The sequence below is a fragment of the Anabas testudineus genome, chromosome 24, assembly GCF_900324465.2.
Source record: "Anabas testudineus chromosome 24, fAnaTes1.2, whole genome shotgun sequence".
NCBI lineage: Eukaryota > Metazoa > Chordata > Actinopteri > Anabantiformes > Anabantidae > Anabas > Anabas testudineus.
In genome coordinates, this window is record NC_046632.1 from 18,773,958 (window position 1) to 18,793,719 (window position 19,762).

Here is a 19,762-nt window from a genome sequence, read left to right on the forward strand (position 1 = left end):
TGTGGAGTGTCATGTAGTGTAACTGGAATATAATTACAAAGACGAACTGCAGGACATGCCTACAGAGTACTGTTACACAGCATTTATTCCAGACTTGTATCTAAATGTTTGTGGCCATAAACATGGGACTAAATTCCCTTTAGAGGAAAGGTTTTAATGCACAGACTGCAGTGGATTTATGGGACGTTTTCAGCCTCAGCACATTTGCTTCACTGAGTTTTTTTGTTTGGAGCCTTTAATTTGGTTTCTGATTTACGATATTTCAGTCATACTTCCCTTGTTTCTCGTTCCATCTTTTCTTTGCAGCACTCTCTCCCCTCTCTCTGGGTTCTCTGATTTCTTCTCCTCATTTCTGACTCTACTCGTCATTGTTTTCCAGCCTCTGTTTCTTCAAGTGTTATGTAATGAGCAGAAAGGGTTTGTCCTAAGCTTCCTGTGGTTTCCAGTGACTCTCGCCCTTCTGGGTTAGAGCAGCTCTTATAAAAGATGACAGTGCTGCTCAGGATTTAAGATGCTTTTTTGTGACTCTGGATTCTTTAAAGAAGACTCTAGGTTGATTTTTAAAATACTCCTCAAAATAAGACATGCTGGAGTTTTATTGCAAATAAAACAATTTGCATGTTGCTGTGGAAATTTGAACTTGATACGTGATTAACTAAAACATTAAAATCCAGGTGTGACCATCTTCCAGCTGCAGACGTCACATTTGGAAACTTTCCGGACTTTCTGTTTCTTGTTGGGTAATAAAAAGCTTGAAGGTCATTGTGTCTGTACAGTGACAGCAGGACAGGAAGTGTGTGACGGGATGTTTGAACATTCAGAGGTGTTTGCATCAAACCCGGCTCACAGGAAATCAGCATGTCCTCTGCATGCGTGAGTATGTGCGTGCACGTTGATGTAATGTCGTTTACAACCAGGGTGGGAAATTCCTGCACCAGCAGCCAGATGTTGCTGCACTTTGTCTCCAGTCCAGTTGGGCTAGGAGCCAACGGTGTTCATGTTAGCTGCTTTAAATAAATGTACTGTTTTGGAAAAATCATTGAAGAAGTTGGTGGTCATTTCACATGTTTCCATGTGTAAGTCTTTTCTGAAGGCACCGACTCACCTTCAAAGATATTTGGTCAGAATGCAGTATTAATTGTAATTGGGTAGCAACTCACAGCCGGAAGCCTTAAATGCTTCAGTCTGTAGAGAATGAATGTTCTTGTCTTTGTAGGGTTCCTCAACTGCTCGTAAACACACATTCTTCCTCTGTTTTTGTTCTCCACACAGACTGAAACTGGATTTTTCTATCCACAAGAATTAAGCTTTTCCAAAACACCCTCCAGAGAAAACACTAACCCGTCCTTGTTGTGTGTGTAGAGGGAAAACAGGATTGTAGAAAGGCTGTTGTGTCATTTCATTGTTTTCTTGACCTAAATTTGTAAGAGGAAGAAGAAACAGCACAATAGCAACAGTAGACAGCTCTTTGTCTATTGTGACAGCTTGTTCAGAGATAAGAGGTTGTTCTGTAACTCAGAACTTATCTGCTGGCTATAAACAATAAACGTGGCAGAAAAGGAAATGATATACAGTTCCTTCTGTAACCGGCCTTCTCATCTGTCCTCCATCATGCCCAAGAGCAGAATTACATGTGGACGGAGGTAACTTCAGAAACAAAATGAAGGGTGTGGCTGGATTGCATTTTGGAATTATGCTAATTTACTGGAAATGTTCTTGAGAAGACTGAAGGTATCCAGTGTCCAGGTCACTTCTTGTTTAGACAGTTTGAATTAGTGCAGTCTGAGTCTCGTGTTTGTGTCACAGCTGGACAGATTAAAAGACGTCCATCATGCTTAGTTTCTGTGGGTGAACCGTGTCACACACTTTGTTTAACTGTACAGAATAAATCCTTCAGAGACTGTGCATAGAAACAGGTAGCTGGAAACACAGAGAAGCACCTGCAGCGATCCTGTCACATTAGATCTCTACATTTGGGCAAATAGTCAGCTCAGCAGAATTCCTGAACCTGTCTGACTTCTCTTTGGTCTTCGTCTGTATCAAAGGTGTTTTCTCAGCTTCAGTCTGGCTGTTCTGTCAGATCAGGATCATTTCCACTGCTTTGCATGGCTGCCCAGCCTGCAAAACACGGAAAACCCAACAGGCAACAAACTCAACTGCACAGTTTGTCCTGCTAAATACTTTGTTCACCTCAACGAGTTCGCTGTGAAAACGTTCACATTCCTCTGAGGCTCAGTGGCTGTGGACTGTGGCCTTTAAGGACCAAAACATGCAAACCACTGAGAGCTGTAAACCCTAGGGAGTGTTACCTGCTCCCACACAAACAGTCCTTTCTATTCTTTTACTCTTTAATACACTTTAAGGACTCTGAGCTTGTTTTTTTTTTTTTTTTTTTTTTTTTTTGAGATCACAGAGGAAACACAACACAGAGTTGTGTTCAAATGATGTTTCAGGCAACGAACCTTTATCAAGACACAGTGTCTGCACCTAGAGGAAAGGTTAGGGTTTCTTTTGGTTTTGGATTTTATGTTAGATATGTTTTACGTAACAGCACCGGTGAAACAATGCCACAGGCATTGGGTGTTGACCACAGTACAAGGGTTCTTTTCTGTAGACGGGCACTGTGCAACTATACAAAAGAAAACCACTTCCTCATTATAACACGGGTAGCATGTGCCAGTTCTGTTTGGAGAGTGAGTGCCCTGCAGACAGCTCTCTGAAGATAAGCATCCCAGAGGTGCTATTCAGTGGCAGCTGCAAGTTGATTTAAATTCTTAAAGATGTTTCACTTTTCCTCTGAAAAGCTTCTTCAGTGCTGACTTACTGGTTGGAGTAGCTGGCCTACAAACCACTTGCCACCGAACAGCAACGGCACATGTTTTGCGGATATGTAAGAAAACTTACTTGTTCAATTAAAATGTTTCCAGTTACAAATAATATTGACATTTTCTGAAAAGTGAAACAGCTTTTCTCGATTTTTTTAATCAACTTTGCCATGTCTGGTTTAAACAGCCCAAACCACATTTTGAATCCTTTCATGATTTCAAAGAGACTTGGTGGAAAGTGAGTTCCTGAGCCAAACTGATTAGGTGACAATCCAAGAGTTTTAAAACGTGTTAAGATTCTGTGTTTTCTCATGAACTGCAGATACTTAAATGCAAAGAAAACGTCCATGTGTATCCTGCAACTGTTGTTGTGTTTATTTCGATGCAGATCCAGATGCAGAAGTAAGACTTTATGACAGTAACAAATGCCTGCTGTGTTCAGTTTGTTTGAGCTTCAGTCAGTGTTGATGCTGTGGTTGGACTCTGTTGACATGAGCTTTGAGCTCACCACTGAATCCTGCTCATTTCTGTGTACTTCTGTGTGGTCAGTTCCTGCCCTTGGCCAGGTGTTGGTCTGTGGCTTCAATCAAAGCCAGGCAGTCATACTAAAAATGAACAACACATCTTCTGCACATTAAGCCACCAGGTAAACTCGACTATCAGCAGAGCTGCTGATTTCAGGCTGCTCTCAGGCGATCCAACGCTGGTTTGTTTCCAGCCTCTTGGTGAACACTTGGCACCGAGACCTGCTGCCAACATATGGCTCCTTTTATCCAGTGAGGTTTTTGTGACCAACGTCATTATTCACTGTTTGTAGCTTCGACTCCTCACAGTCTGCTGCTTTCTCTTAGTGTGAGCCAATCAGAGTTTTATCTCTGAAGAAAACAGCATATGTTTTTTAATGAATGCTTTTTGCCCAAATTACATGTACAGGGCCATCAGGGTGTTTAATGTTGTTGGGTTGTACATTTAGAGTCCCCACAGGGAATTCAGTTCTTACTGGCAGTAGTTCTGTTGGTTTTGAGTTATGGAGCTATTTGCAGGATGAATCATTTTGCACTGTCTTCATCTTTATTCTTTCTAGTGTATCAACCATACACATTGTTCTTCTCCAAATTACTGCATCCCTGAAAGATTTAGACACTCAAAGCTGCCATTAGAGACTTGCTCATCAGTACGCATGTTTGTCCTGTAGTCTTTTCGCTGGAGGAATTGATGGATGAAATCCAGATTTAAACTCCTGGAAAGATTTTTGTGAGAATTTCTTTTATGTAGAGGAATCTCCACATGCAGTGGCCATTACGATTTGTTAGTCATCAGGCCCGTAAACGTGATTAATAGTCAAAGCGTACAACAATGTTAGCTTAGTGTTCCATTATTATGCATCATGGGCACAAGGTTTTGTACTGCATGTAGTTCTCTTTGTATTGAAGCATGTTTAGACTCAGATGTCACAGAGAAGCATCTCTACATGTGTAGTTTTCCTGAAATTAGGTTTATCTTCTACTCGCATTTCAGACACAAGTTTGTTATTTCTGTGATGCTGATTAAATCAGATTACTGGACAAGCTTGGGAATTCACTGAATGTTGCCTACCTTAATCTTTGACAAGGTCATAGTACAAAGTTGTGTAAACAGTTCTTTCTGTCATGACTAAAAGCTATTACAAACCTGAATCAGGAACACGGCTAAGATATCGAACCTACTTTAAATGTTATAGTAGATGTGAATTTGTAGAGCCCTACTTCAACTCCCTGTTGGCTCAATGGGCTGTTATCATGTGACCTTTGTTGTAATAGCAAGAACAGGATGTAAAAGGTTTAATCACAAAATTAACTTGGTTCGGTTTAGAGAAAAATCCATCAATGATATTCAATGTTTGGTGTACTGGGTGCAGTTTTCCCCTACTGAAGTCAAAATATGGGCACGATAACATCTAATAACAGCTATTTAATGTGGTGGTAACATTTGAAATGGTTGAAAATAGTATTGTCCAGGATAGATCTTTCATCCCTAGCAATTACAGAAACCAGATCTTATTTACACGATGCTTGGAGTCATGTTACTGTAGCAATCTCTGAGTGTCAGTGTCAGGATGGTGCACTGCTCACAGAGCTGCACTTGTCTCTCTGACAGTGAATCTTGTGTTTTGATGGATGTTCTGGAGGCCAGAGGGCCCCACAGCAGCATCTGGAGACTGAATTGAAAGGAGCGAGTGAGGCACTTGTCACTGCTTTGTTCAGACCTTTCTCCAGGACAAAGAAGGAAGAAAGGTGTGATTGCACAGACGCATCACACATTTACCTCTCAGACACTTTACCACAGTCATTAGGAAGCTCATAGCTGTCTGGTTGGATTCAGCTTTCAGAGTTCATAGACGTTTGCATCAGTGCCAAATGTCGCAATGGAGATCATATAGTTCCCTAAACTGAGGCCCCTCAGAACGTCCCCACAATGTGGGTTGAAAGTTTTAAGTTGCTTTCATGACCTGGAAATATGATTAAACACAGCTGTAGGTTTTCTAAAATACTTCAGTTTTCCTTCTATTTAAGCTTTCTTGGTTCTATTGGAACCTTTTCTCAGACTGAAGTCATCCTCATGTTACTTTCATTCCTTTAACTTCAAAATGTTCGAGTGCTAAAAACTGCCATAGTGTTTTGCTGTGCTTGTAATGAGGACTTTTCTTTCCAAATATACCATGACAGCAGCTGCTGCAACAAGTAAAAACTGGCAAACCATCCTTAGTTTATGCATCTCACACAACTGCTGGTGATATTATATTACCAAGCACTAAGAAGAGCTGGAAATAAAAAAGAATAATCTTTGGACTCTTGCGTTATAGCCATGCATTTTACAACTGTTTAGACATTCGCAGCTTCAGCAGTAAACTGATTAGTGGCAGTACAAAGATTGCGATCATTGCTGCCTATAATAAATGACAGTGTTTTGTCGGAACAGTGCTGCTGCTTGATGTCCAACTCTACCATCATGACTCCCAACAGGCCGTTCAGCTGCTGTGATGGATTGATCACCTGCACTCCAATGAAGGATTAATTGAATGAAGTGTTTGTTGGTGTTGCGGAGGCTCACAGACTCAGGCGGTGCAGCAGAGCTAAAGCGACACTAATCAGATTTGGTCCCAGGTCAAATGTAGTTTGGTTTAACCAGCATAAGGTTATCTGCGGGTCCTCAGTGAACCACCAATAAATCAGAGTTAGTCCACAGTCTGTCAAACCAGTTGCTGCTCGCTGTTCCAGGATCTTTTAATCACTGTATTTTTGCACAACATGATTGATGTCAGCTTCACCTCTGAGCATTTTGAGTTACACATTTTCACTTCTGATGGAGCTAGGCTAACAGTGTTCGCTGATTCCAGTCTTCAAATAAGGTAGAGCACATCTCTTGGACTCTGGACCCGCAAGAGCAAAATAATAAATAATACATGATCTTTAATATTATTTATTTTATTTATTTATATTTATTATCATTGTTATAAATAGTAATATAAATAACAGGATTTATATCAGAGCATCAATCTTTACAGTCTGGATGGAGTAATAAAGTACATCGCTCACAGCCAAAAGTGCAGCAACCATTAAACGGTTTCTGTAAAGGTTGATCTGGATGTTTGAGTCTCTCCAGAGGAGGAAGCAGCTGCAGCCGCCACACCAAACTCAACACTTGGCCCCACCTGAGTCCAAGGTGCCCCGCCTGTCTGCCCACAGTGCCAAGACAAGGACCCCAGTCAGCCAGGACAGGAAACCGACCCCCACCCGCCCTTAAAACCCCTCAGCCCAGGCACACTTCCTCTGATGGAGGGAAAGTAGCTGCTGGCTCCTTCTTATCGAAGCTCCTGCATGTCTGTGCTCCCATGGGGAGGTGGAGAGCTTATTTTGCTACACAACACAACCCTCTACCCTTGTGTGAGGAGGGGGTTGTGGTCCAGAATTGAAACCAAAGAAAACATAAACTGAAATTTTATTTATATAGCCAGAATCACAGACCCTAAGAAAGAAAGCAACAGTTTAACATGCTGAAGGTTCCATGAGGAGACCTGGTAAAATATTTCACTAGTCAAAAGCGTTTAGTTACAGTTAACTAAAACTTAAAAAAGGAAAGTCCACTGCACATTTTCTGTATCTGCATGTCTGCGAGAATCTGTGAAACCAAAATGTTGTCACCAACACCACGAGGGTCTGCTCCCATGTCTCTTTGGCGCTGTTCAACTTAAGCAGTTACACATAGTGTTGGGAGTGGTCATAGTGTATAACTTTCACGTTTCCTTATGATGCTTAGCCAAATAAAACCCCAACATGTTTTCTAGAGTAAATGTGTGGAGCATGTCTATTCAGAAAGACAACACGTCCACGCTCGGCAGCAGCTACGTTTGCTAATGATTAAATTGACTTGTGATCCAAAGAATAAAGCAAAAAAATATCATCAGTTTAGTCAGGAGCTGAATTTATACCAGTTTATAACAGTAACCTTAATTAGTTCATCTATGACCACCACACAATGGTGAACCTTCAACATGATCAAGGCTAGATTCAGGATGTAAACAGCAACATGTTCAAATGTAAATGTTCCTGCAGAGGATGAACCCTTTAGTTCTGCGATCCTTCTTCTAATGCCACCACAGAACAAACTCTAAGACAAGAAAATGTTTATTATCACACGCTGGAATGAATAAAACACCAGTGTGAAATAATGTTGTAACTTTGGAACCATTTTATAGATGATAGATATGAGTGAGTGTGAACGATGTTCAGTCTGTGTAGTCCTGATATAGACTAGTGGCCTGTTTAGGTTGTATCATACCTCTTACCTAATGACATCTGTGTTTGTTTCCAGCACCCCCCTCCTCTAACTGGATAAGTGGCATAGATAATGGATGGATGGGACTTAAAGGGTTTGGATTTTGGACCTGATTAAATTTTAGTGGCATTTGAAAGTTAAAGTTTGAATTTTAAACTCACATTTTAGCCCCAGTTCAATTTAACTGAACTGATCAAATTGTTATTATAAACTGAACTGAATTTTCTACTTTGGACTGTTGGTCAGACAGAACCAGCCATTTGAAGACTTTACCGTGGATTCTGAGAAACTGTGGTGGGCTTGTAGTGATTGCTCAGGAAGATGATCAGTAATGAAAATCATTAGTTGTGGTTCTAGACTTTCTTTGTTTCCCAAACAGTTTCTGCTGCACTGTTGATGTAAAATCAAAAATCCAATGTCCAACTTAAAGAAATACTAAAAAAACTGACAGTTATAGTAAAGTAGAAAGAAAAAAGCTTCAGCAGTCTGTGTGTTTGTGGAGCTGCTTTGTGGAGGTGTTGTAGTTTCCTGCTCCTCGACTTCCTGCTTCCTGTGTCGACTTGGCATCAATTAAAAAAACAAAAAAGCAACCTAAGTGATTAATGTATTAAATTTTTTATATGTGTCTTTTTGTTCTTATTATTCTTTGTTTTGTTTTTTTATTTATCTATTACACAGTTGAGATCTGGTGTTCCTCCGCCAGTTCGATTGACACGCCGAACATGTCTGTTACCGTGGTTACAGAGCAGCTGATTTATTCAAATTCACTGGTTGGGTTTAGCTTGTTGCGTCGTTGGATCCCAGAGAACTGTGCATTAGGGAAGTGTTAATATTTGTCAGTATTAATCGCTGCAGCGTCCTGGTCAGATCTGTTTTTAGCTCTGAAACACTAAAAAAAGTCCAGAAAAGATTTCATCGCACAGACGTTTGAGACATTTAGATTAAAAGTCATCGACTGTCTGCTCTCAACCATCTGATGGTAAAATCTCTTTGACGTCCACTTGAAGAACAGGTGGCATTCCTCCATACAAACTGCACAATAATCTGCACAATAATCAGACTCTTTTCACTTCAGACCAGATGATTTTTTTCAATATGTCAGCCTCACGCCTGCCTGGGGGAGGGGGCGATGGAGTGAGCAGGGTCTTTGTTAGTGAAGAATGCGAGGGGTCGCCCGTGGCGGGGCGTCTTGCGAGCCGGCAGATGGCCGATAGGACGAGCAGACAAAAGTGGACGGCAGACTTTCTCCTTTCAGAGCTGCAGCACCGGCCTGTGGGGGGGTGGGGGGTGGGGGAGAGAGTCAGCGAAGTGTTACGGAGTTCAACACTGTGAAATCTGCTGTCATAACTTTATAACAGGTTCCACAAACCGTCATATTTGACTTCTGGAACTTGAATTTAACTCAATTTAATTTAAAATTAATTTAATTTTAATAAACTATTAACTTTTAAAGAGTCAAGTTCAACAGGCGTGTTCAGATCTCCTCAATAAAAACCATGGAAACTGTTTAATTCAATTCAGTTTTATTTGTATAGCTCCAAATCACAACAGAAGTCGTCTCAAGGAACTTTACAGTGTTTAAGGTTTTAAAATCTTAAAAATCTAACTGTATATAGAATTATATAGAAACCCAACAACCCCACTGAGCAGCACCAGGAGACAGTGGAAAGAAAAACTCCTTTAGAGGAAGAAACCTCCAGCAGAACCAGGCTCAGGGTGGGCGGCCATCTGCCTCGACCGGTTGGGGGGAGAGAGAAAAGAACAGCAGCCAGCAGAGACACTGGACAGGTTGGTAGGACCAGTAACTGGACTCTGGAGACATACAGCTCCAAGGAGGAGGATACCTGCAGAGGAGAACAGAGAGGTTAAAGAGAGATGTTAAAAACTTGTTTTGGAGTCTGTCTCCATGCAGCTTTTCACAAACTCAAAAATAACAAAACAAGACGCACTCCCAGCCCTGCTGTGCACAAAACCTTTTTGTCTTTGTAAAGGTCATGCAGACAAAGACTCTTATCTCTAAGAAATAATGGAGGAAGTTGTGTTGTGCTTTCTCTGCAAAACCCGTGAAGGTCCAGACATACTCCAGAGACGTGGACAGAAGACTGTGGTTCTGTTTATAGGACTCGGTGTATACACTGTCAGCGGCACTCTGTGAATGGATGGTCATACATGAGAGATGGTGCTGCAGTCTGTGTTATTGTAGGCCGCATGAGAACCTTCGGTCCCGTCGTACCTGTGAACCACATGGAACTTTCGGTGCCGTCGTACCTGTGAACCACAGGGAACCTTCGGTGCCGTCGTACCTGTGAACCACATGGAACCTTCGGTGCCGTCGTACCTGTGAACCACATCGAACCTTCGGCACCGTCGTACCTGTGAACCACATGGAACCTTCGGCACGTCGACCCGTGAACCACATGGAACCTTCGGCGCCGTCGTACCCGTGAACCACATGGAACCTATCGGCCCGTCAGTACCCGTGAACCACATGGAACCTTCGGTGCCGTCGGACCCGTGAACCACATTGTGAACCCTTCGGGCCGTCGTACCTGTGAACCACATGGAACCTTCGGTGCCGTCGTACCTGTGAACCACATCGAACCTTCGGCACCGTCGTACCTGTGAACCACATGGAACCTTCGGCACCGTCGTACCCGTGAACCACATGGAACCTTCGGCGCCGTCGTACCCGTGAACCACATGGAACCTTCGGTGCCGTCGTACCTGTGAACCACATGGAACTTTCGGTGCCGTCGTACCTGTGAACCACATGGAACCTTCGGTGCCGTCGTACCTGTGAACCACATGGAACCTTCGGTGCCGTCGTACCTGTGAACCACATGGAACCTTCGGTGCCGTCGTACCTGTGAACCACATGGAACCTTCGGCACCGTCGTACCCGTGAACCACATGGAACCTTCGGTCCCGTCGTACCCGTGAACCACATGGAACCTTCGGCGCCGTCGTACCTGTGAACCAGAGCAGGTCTCAAACCTGGTCTCACGGGCTTGAATGGAACAGTAACAAACCTTGTTGCTCTCATCAAACCAGTCACATTAAAAAACCACGTACATGCTGAGTAACTGAAGGTGCTCCCTCGTTCCTCCTCGTGTTTGCGTGAGTGATCCGACTGTCGAGGTTCTTCCCGTCTCATTTCAGAGACAGAGGTCAAAGGTCACGGATGTGTTTAAGGGTCAGCAATGCATTGTGTTGCCTCTCCCCTCCTTCTCCTTCCTCCTCAGCTCTGATCTGTGGGACAGGATGGGTGTCGGCCCGCTTGAGCTGGTTGTCCACCCTGACCTTTGACCTCTTCCCAGCTCACTCAGGAAATAAGCATTCACGTTCAGAAAGCCTAATTTGATAGATTTTAGTGTTTAAATTAAAAGTCAGAAGGAAGCAGGCAGATCTGCAAGCAAGATCTGCTCACAGGTTATTGAAAGTCCTGGAAAGTCCTGGACTGGACATTATGTAACACAGCACTACAATCTACTGTAGGCGTCATCAGACGTTTGTCTGAATTAATATCAGGAGTTACCTGATCCAACGGTAACGTCTCAGTCTCGTGGGGTCTTGACTCTGTGTCTTCTCGTTCAGACTGTCTTACTTTTGACTCAGCTTTTTGTGTTTGGCTCAGACCTGACTTGACATAATTGGATCTGAGAGTTTCGATTCGGACTCGTCTCATCCTGAGGATGCTTTGACTCGTGGACTTGCACTTGTCTTGGTTGTGTGATTAAAATATACAATTTTTTGGCTTTTATCCATCTATAGGTTCCGGTCTTAGTCTTTATGTTAGTGTATCAACAATTAACAGATTATTAATGATGGTTTTAGCATCATTATCTGTTGCTTATGTAGTTTATGCATGTTTGACCTCTGAGAACTCCGATGGACATTTTCAAACATTTGCAAGACATTAATTTTTTTTTTGTTATTGTTGTTTTGCCTTTTTTTTTTTTTTTTTGTCTGTTATAAAAATCTTGGAATAATAGTTTCTTAAAATAGCTCCTATCTGATGAACTCAGCCTCTGATTGATGCTTAGTTAAAAAAAGAAAACAGAGAACCAGAAGGAGAAAATGAGGAGAAAATTGCTCCATAGCAGAAAAGCAAAATAAACAGACGACAGAGTGAGGTCTGGTTTAAGAAGAAAAGGAGGGACGTCATGGAAGAGGCTTACACCAAGGAGGGGGGGGGTGTACAAAAGGAAAGTCTGTGTGCTGAGGCTCATGAAGCCCCTCCCTCCCTCTGTTCTCCCCAACAGATGAGCCGGCGTGAAGAGAAGGGGTGAGCGACATAGACAAACACAGAGAGAGAGAGAGAGAGAGAGCAGCTGGAGGAGACTGAGGTTCAGTAGTAAAGAGAGAGAGGAGGCAGCAGGACGGAGCATGAAGGAGCCGCAGAGTTCCTGTTTCTGAAGACGAAAACAACAAAAAGGTCAACAACCCTCCTTTTACTTTACTGATGGACTTTTATTGTGTTTTTCTTCTGACTTTCATTCATTTACATATTTTATAGGATTATTTTAAACCTGCTCTGACTGTTTTTTGTTGTTTTAGATTCAATGGTTTGAACGTTCTCTTCTCAGCTGTTTTTATAAAACTTTATTTTACTTCCTAAAGGTACATTTGAGTTTTTTTTTACAAAACCCACGTGATGTGGTTTCATTGATTACACACTGGTGGTCGTGCGCTGTCTTAATTTCAATGTTACATGTTTTGGTCCGTTTTCACGAGCAGCAACAAAATGCAGTAGTGGTACTAGTAGTAGTAGTAGTAGTAGTAGTAGTACCTGTTTATGCTGGTAAGTAAAACTTTATTAGTGTAATTCTTTTCCAAATCTGTATAAGTCTGTTAAAGAAGTGGAAGATTTACAAGTGAATGGAAAAAAAGATCAATTAGTTACAGGTTGAATATAACATAACATAATATAATATAAATACTATGTATACTAGTATCCCCATCTTGTACTTGTACACACTTTGTTGTTGGGATTAGTTGAACAAATCAATCCCACTTTGATCTTTCAAGTCGATCGGTCTTCGTCAACAGATGAAGCTTGTTCAGTTGCCATGGAGACGGACCCGTTGATGTGTGAGCTCAGTACAAACCTTTAGAAAGGTCACGTGCACACGTATTTATGTTTCTGGTCCAGTCTTATCAGACTCAGAACCTTTTTCTGTTTCTGCTGTTCATGTCTGCCTCATGCTGATGAAGTCATGCTCCTTGATCCTCCTCCAGGTAGCGATGGGAAACACAGACAGTCACAGCAGCTTCGTCTCTCCTGCCAAACCCTCCCACTCACTGAAGTTCTACTCCAGGAGGGAGGAGGTGCCGTCAGCTCGCAGTTGGTGGAGGAGCAGCCAGGGGCCCTGCAGGAGCCGAGGGAGGAATTACCTGACCCAGCAAGCCACCGGTCCGCCGCACACCTCCTGGCACTATGAACCCAAAGCAGGCGGAGGAGGCTGCAGGCTGAGAGCGGGGTCTCCTCAGGGCTGCAGCAGAGCGGACTGCAGGAGTCAGTTTGGATACTTGGAGAACTGTGGGGGGAGTAATAGGATGTGTGGGACCCGCACATCCCTGGAGAGCGGTGGCAGCCCTAAGGTGCTGTTCAGCAGAGATGGCAGCATGAGGGTGGAGTTCACCAACTGTAGGGTCACCCCCATGGAACCACAGGGGTTAACTGGCCTCCCCACTGTCACCACCACTGCCCCGGGGGGGGGAACCCTCCCTGCGCACCAGCAAAGGCAGCTCGCTCAGCTCCGACGGCTCCTGGTACGACTCACCTTGGGGCAGCGGTGTTGAGCCAGCTGAGAACGTGTTCACCTGTGGGCAGAGCGTGGATAACAGCAGCGGGTACACCACCTACTCCTCCACCCACACAGAGGAGACTGCCACCAACAGCAGTGGATACAACACCTTCTTCTCAGCTCAGGTGGAGGTCTCACCTGGATTTACCTCTAACCTCCTCTTCCCTGCTGCGGAGACTAAGGAGTTCGCCTCCACCTCCTCTGGTCGAACTGAAGACAGCGGCATCGGGGACTCTGTGATCCTGCAGCCAGACCTCAGAGATATTAGCCTAATTTCATCGTCCACAGCTTCTCTGGACAATGTTTACACCACCCACAACACACTGCCCGGCTTCCCCCCTGCACCTGACACCTCCCTGCAGCTACAGCAGAGGACCACCTCCTCCTCAGCGCTGCTGGAAGACGTGATTCATGAGGACGGAGGTTCAGGTGGAGGTGTGGAGCAGTGTTACTCCTCCCTCACGTTGCCCTGTCGCAAGGCCGAGTCTGTCAGCATCACCTGTGGGAACAGCCGCAAAGACTTCCTGAAGAACCGAATAAGACGATTGAGCGACTGGACGGGAAGTCTGAGCAGGAAGAAGAGGAGGATTCAGGTGAGGAATTATTTTAACATCGTGTCAGAGTGAAGTTTATCACTGTGTTGACATTTGACTTCCACTTCTACAGACAATTTAGAGTCAGATTAAAACCGCAAAATTTAATAGTAATCATTTAAAAACACACACAAAACAAATCTTTTTTTTCTTGTTTCTTTTTCATGTTTCTTTCACATGTGGCTGTGAAATAATTAATATATTATTTAGCATTTTGTCTTTAACTGACTGATCCTCCAAACACATTGTTGTACTTGTACTACTATTAATATATGTTTCTATGTAAACCACTTGTTTCTAGTAGTTATCACCAAGGAAGCATCACTTTACTTTCACTTTTAAATTTAAACATCAGTCTTTAATAATACTGGAAAAAAGACCATGAACACATGGCCGTGTGGATTAATACAAACTTTATTACTTCATAACATCATTAAAAACTCAGATCAGCTCGGTTCTTCTATCACGTCCAGATCTCTCATCATTTGGTTTAATCCTGTGTGTGACTGAGCTCGGATGAACTCCCCTTCCTGTTTACGTTCAGCAGGATGAGGTCACGTCCTGTGTGTACTGAGTGTGAATGGGACCTGAGCTGAAAGCTGCTGAAGACGCTTGATATAGTGAACTATGAGGTGTAGAATAATGTTAATGAATGTTTTACTGAATGTTCACAGTCAGTGCTCCACCTGCAGGTGACCCTTCACTGGGGCTTTTCTCTCCTAGTAAAACACTGGGTGGAGTCCTTCAACATCTTTACTTGGCTGTTCTCTTTTTACGCCAACAGTGCAGCGTGCAGCACTTTCACAGCCAATTATCTGTAATGAAGGGTAAAGTCGTGGTCTGTTAACGTAACTCATAAATATTTCACTGCTTAAGAGCAAATTTACAGCAGAGACGTAGCAGGATAAGTGATGGTGGTGGTGTTTTCTCTGTCTCACCTTAAACGGACAATTTCCTCTGACTCAGCAGCGAAGTGTAACTAAATCCATTTACACTGCCCCAGTGTGATTTAACATTAACTTTAACATTTAACTTTTACTGAGTATCTCAGTACTTCCTCCACCTGTGACTTTGACTTTTAGAAACACAATGAACTGATTTCTCCACAGGAGCCGTACAGCTACGACCCCAGTGATGTTTTCATCAATACACTGAACTCCGGTCTGGTTGGCTCCAGCACGCTGTGGTCCTCCAACCCCCTCCACGCTCTGAACCAGAACCAGTTCCCTCCAGTTCACTGCGGCTCCTCCAGAAGTCTCACCCAGACTAGCAGCGATGCCCAGAGACAAAACATCTATGACAACTTCATGCAGGAGCTGGAGACGGGCTGCAGCAGTGCAGCCGAGAGGACGGAGACGTCAGAAGGTGACGCAGAGGAACAAGAGGAGGAAGACGAGGGGGAGGTGGAGGTGGATGGGGAGCTGGGGGTGGGAGGGGGGGAGCAGCTGGACATCTTGTTTGAGAAGGAGCAGGGGGTGGTGCGACGCGCAGGATGGCTCTCGTTTAAAGCCCTCATCACAGTCAACAAGGAAAGGAAGTTGGAGCTGGTCGCCCGTCGCAAGTGGAGACACTACTGGGTCACACTGAAAGGTACGAGACAGAGTTAAATTCAGTCTCTGGAGCAGATCCTCCTTCAAATGAGGGAGGAAATGTCGTCTGTGGCTGCACACGTCTCACATAGCGTGGAATCTGAAAGGTTGATTTATTAGGTGGAGAAAGTTTGATGTAAAACTCTACCCAGGTGTATTGTGGGAAATGTAGGATTCAGTGATTTCTATGAGAAAGTAAAAGTGCAGATTCTTCTTGTTTACTGACGTCTCCACCTTTAGAAAGCACCGTACTGAATCACTGGAGAACTGCAAAAACAGAGCCTTTGTAGTTTTATGGTAATCTGAGCATCTTGGCTCTTACATGAACGCAGCAGAAGTAACAGTCTGAAAAGTGACAAGGGCAAAAACTCGACTTGAGAATAAACGGGATGTCCTGACTCCCAACTAGTTTAATGGTTCATTATTTCGTCCTCTCAGGTTGCACTCTGCTGTTTTATGAAACCTACGGGAAGAACGGCGGCACCGAGCAGGAGCTGTCCCCTCGTTACGCCCTGCTGACTGACGACAGCATCGTCCAGGCCGTCCCCGAACATCCCAAGAAGGAACACGTCTTCTGTCTGAGCAACTTGTACGGAGACGTCTATCTGTTCCAAGTGAGTTTCCTGCTTCGTTTATTTGTTTGAGTTTGTTGTCAGAAATTGAAACCTGTGAAACCAACATCTAAACTGGGCTGTGAGGTGTTGGTGTTTTCCTCGACACTCCACCAGGTGGAGGTTTTAATCCAGTTCCTCGGATCCCAAATCACATAAAGACACTTCCCATTGTAAAGTCTCGACTGTGACACATCACTGAGTGAAGCTGCAGTTTTCCACAAAGTTCTCATCACATTCTTCCTAAATTAGAGTCCTCTCCCTTTTCTCTCGATTGTCTGTTTGTTGATTGCTGGCTGCATTTCTTTCCCATAATACTCAGTCATTTCAGTCCCAGGACAGTGGGAATGAATGGGATGCAGTGCTGTGGAGGGCTGTGGTTTCTCTCCAGCACAGAACCGTCGGCGTCATCACAGGATTTTCTCTGCATCTGTTTTACTTGAAAATGACTGTGTAGCTGTGGGCGCTTCCTCTGTCTGCTGCCGGTTTCACACCACTGTTGGAGAGGAGTCGTGTTGGCTGAATGGTGACTTCGAACGGACCAAATGTAAACCTTCAAATGAAAAATCAGATGCCACTGCAGTTTCATTTCAGTCCAGCAAACATTTGAGATGAGCTTTTGTTTTTAACAGTTGTCAAACTGAAAACTCTGCCACCACAGACAGCAGGATGGGTTTTACTTTCTCAGTTTGTTCTTTTGTCTCCTTATCTTCTGCTACAGTTTCCTCCTGTTTCCAGTCTTCATGTTAATCCAGACTAAATGTTAATGTGTCATATTCCTTTCATGTAAACATAAGGACGCAGCTGGATGTGTGTTCTTTGACTTCAGACTACAGTGAGTGAAGCAGACTAATGGAGGGTCAGAGGTCACAGAGCTCTAAAAATAGATGCACCACATTTCCTGTGTGCTCGTTGGCAGCCGTGATTTAACAAGAAGCATTTCCCCCTGTGATCGGCTTCCTTGCTGCCTTTTACGAGCTCACTGTAACTCTCACTCCTCCCAGCTGTGGAGTGTGTTTACAGACACAAATCACCCAGAGGTCCACCCCCAACACATGTCCATGGACTCCTGGAGCTTCACTGTGGAATAAAGGTGGGGGGGTGAATGGTCCTGAGGTGTCAAGCTTTTGGCAGCTAGAAGGAGCTGAAGGTGGAGGGCGGAGGAGGCTGAAAGCCTTTAATGGGATTCACGACACCCGGCTAATTACTACACATCTCTGTTGACGACAACGAGCCAGTTCATCCTCTGACTCGTAAACAAAAACAGCTGTTAGTGTCATGGACGCTACTGTTCTCCATTTGGCTGTTTGAGCGCTGGGTGTTTTCTTAAAGCCTCTGAAGCAGCTTTCACACCATCTGGGAAACCTGAAGACTAAAACACAGTTCAGTTCAGTTGTTAAGGACTCTCCAGTGTTTTGTTCCTTGTTTTCCAGCCCAGGTGTCAATTACCTGTTTTAAGTTCTCCTTTAGTCAGAATGTCTTTTTACAACATTTCCACTGATGTGTGAACATTTGTAAAATAAGATTGAACCTGTTTGTTCAGCTGTGTATTGACTGTGAGTTTAGTTTATTATTATTATTTTACAGTATATCCCATCATATAATAAGGCGGTGGGTTATGCTTTGCTTTGCCAGTGTTCCTGTACCTGGAAATGGGGGGGGGGGGGCTCCTGATACAAACGGTTTATAGCTTGGGCCATTTAACATATGGAAAACACACAAAAATCATTTGTAGAGTAAAAGTTCAAGCTGTTATTTTAATGGTCAACATCCAGGATCTGAAAACAGCTGCAGCGACCTGCAGTGACCTGCAGCCCAGTTTTTAAACCCAGCCTTATCAGTTTCTTCTCTTCTAGGCCACCAACCAGACAGACCTGGAGAACTGGGTGACAGCTCTCCACTCTGCCAGCGCCTCTCTGCTGGCCAAGCGTCAGGGGAGGGAGGACACCCTGCGTCTCCTCCGCTGCCAGACCCGCTCGCTGCTGCACAAGATCGACATGGACGGAAAGATGAAGAAGATGGCCGAGCTGCAGCTGTCTGTCATCAAGGAGCACAAGAACAGGAAAGCCGTGGAGAGCCAGGTTAGTGCGAGACGAGTGATTGTGTCTTCTGCCGGTGTTGCAGCTTTAGTTCCCTCCAGGGTTCAGTAATAAAATAAACCAACTAGCCAGTGTTTGAAATGGAAACACTGTGTGATCTCTGAGACATTAAGTGTGGAGCAGGCTGCAGAGCCCTGAGCTGCAGGTAAACGTGTTAACACCATCAAAACTGAAAAAGAAAAACCTGCCTGACAACAGCTGCAAAGGGGGATCTGCTGACTTTGTCCTGCTGGTAGCGTTGGCAGCCAGAGGAGACACTGTGTGTCATGTTAGACGTTTTACATGACAAACAGCCTTGAGGATGTTTTGGTGGCTGCAGGGAAGAAAAATCTCCGAACTTGATCTCACGTGGAGTTGAGTTTAATATCTGTTCCAGATGTTTCAGGCTGTAACTGGCAGCCTGAAACAACAAGGGGTTTCCCCCTAATGATAGAGCCAGATGAGGTTGTTGAGAGTGACAGCGGCCATTGTATCAAATCAGCAGACACCAACAGATCAAAACCAACCATGGTGAGAAAGGTACACTTCCCATCAGCCAACTGATGACTGAAGCTTTGACCAACCTCACTTCCTGCTGTTTTTATGACCACATCACGTCCTTTACCCAGGAGAATAAATAGACATACATGAACAAAATAGCATTCATTAATGGGAATAATCCATGATGTTAATACAACTGACTTCAGCAGCATCAACACATAAAACACACACATGACGTGACACAGGCCACAGCTACAGTCTTGTTGTTGTGTAGTTATTTTGTCCTTCACTGTATGATTATCACCATCATCAGTCTAATCTGACATCATCACAGAAACCAGTGAAAGGAATCTCTCCCCCCCCCCCCCCCCCCGTCCTCCCTTTCATCTTCCTCTCCGACTCTTTCCCACAACTATTCACATACAGATACATAAAGTTCAAATGTACATAAGTGCACAGACCTATTAAAACACACACCACATGTAGGGAACAACATAGTTTGATAATTTACAGTTATGTTTGGAAAAGCTGCGGCTTTCCTCCATTTTTCACTCGTCTTCATCTCTTCATCCACTCAGTTCCACGTGGCCCCCCGAGTAAATGTGTAATTGAATGTCGAGCACTAAGATTAGTCTCTAATCTGCACTCAGAGGATCAAACAGCAGTGCTGGGATCAGTTTCCATTGTTCAGAGAAAGAGATTAACCAGCTGCTAAATGACACAAATTACCGTCAGAAATTAGTCATTTTATGTGGTTGGTTTGATTCAAGTGTGAAATCAGCTGCTTATTAATATCGTCATCGTTGGTTTTAGTTTATTGTAGACATTGTGACCTTGATCTTTTATCTCTGTTCTGCTGCATAAAGTGCTCTGAACTGTAGTTTATTACGTTATCCACAGCAACTGCAAGTAGCTAATTAGTTAATCATGTCTAATTAGCCAA

General features: G+C 43.8%; 1 protein-coding gene across 1 annotated transcript in view; it reads left to right on the forward strand.

Moving 5' to 3' along the window:
- Positions 1-19,762, forward strand: part of LOC113149180 (T-lymphoma invasion and metastasis-inducing protein 2-like) — a 46,142-nt gene that overhangs the window by 7,459 nt on the left and 18,921 nt on the right. The window contains 6 exon segments of the mRNA XM_026341086.1: positions 11,903-12,075; positions 12,879-13,348; positions 13,350-14,040; positions 15,150-15,630; positions 16,068-16,243; positions 18,097-18,321. Of these exon segments, the coding sequence (XP_026196871.1) occupies positions 12,885-13,348; positions 13,350-14,040; positions 15,150-15,630; positions 16,068-16,243; positions 18,097-18,321 (2,037 nt within the window). The 5' untranslated portion in view covers positions 11,903-12,075; positions 12,879-12,884.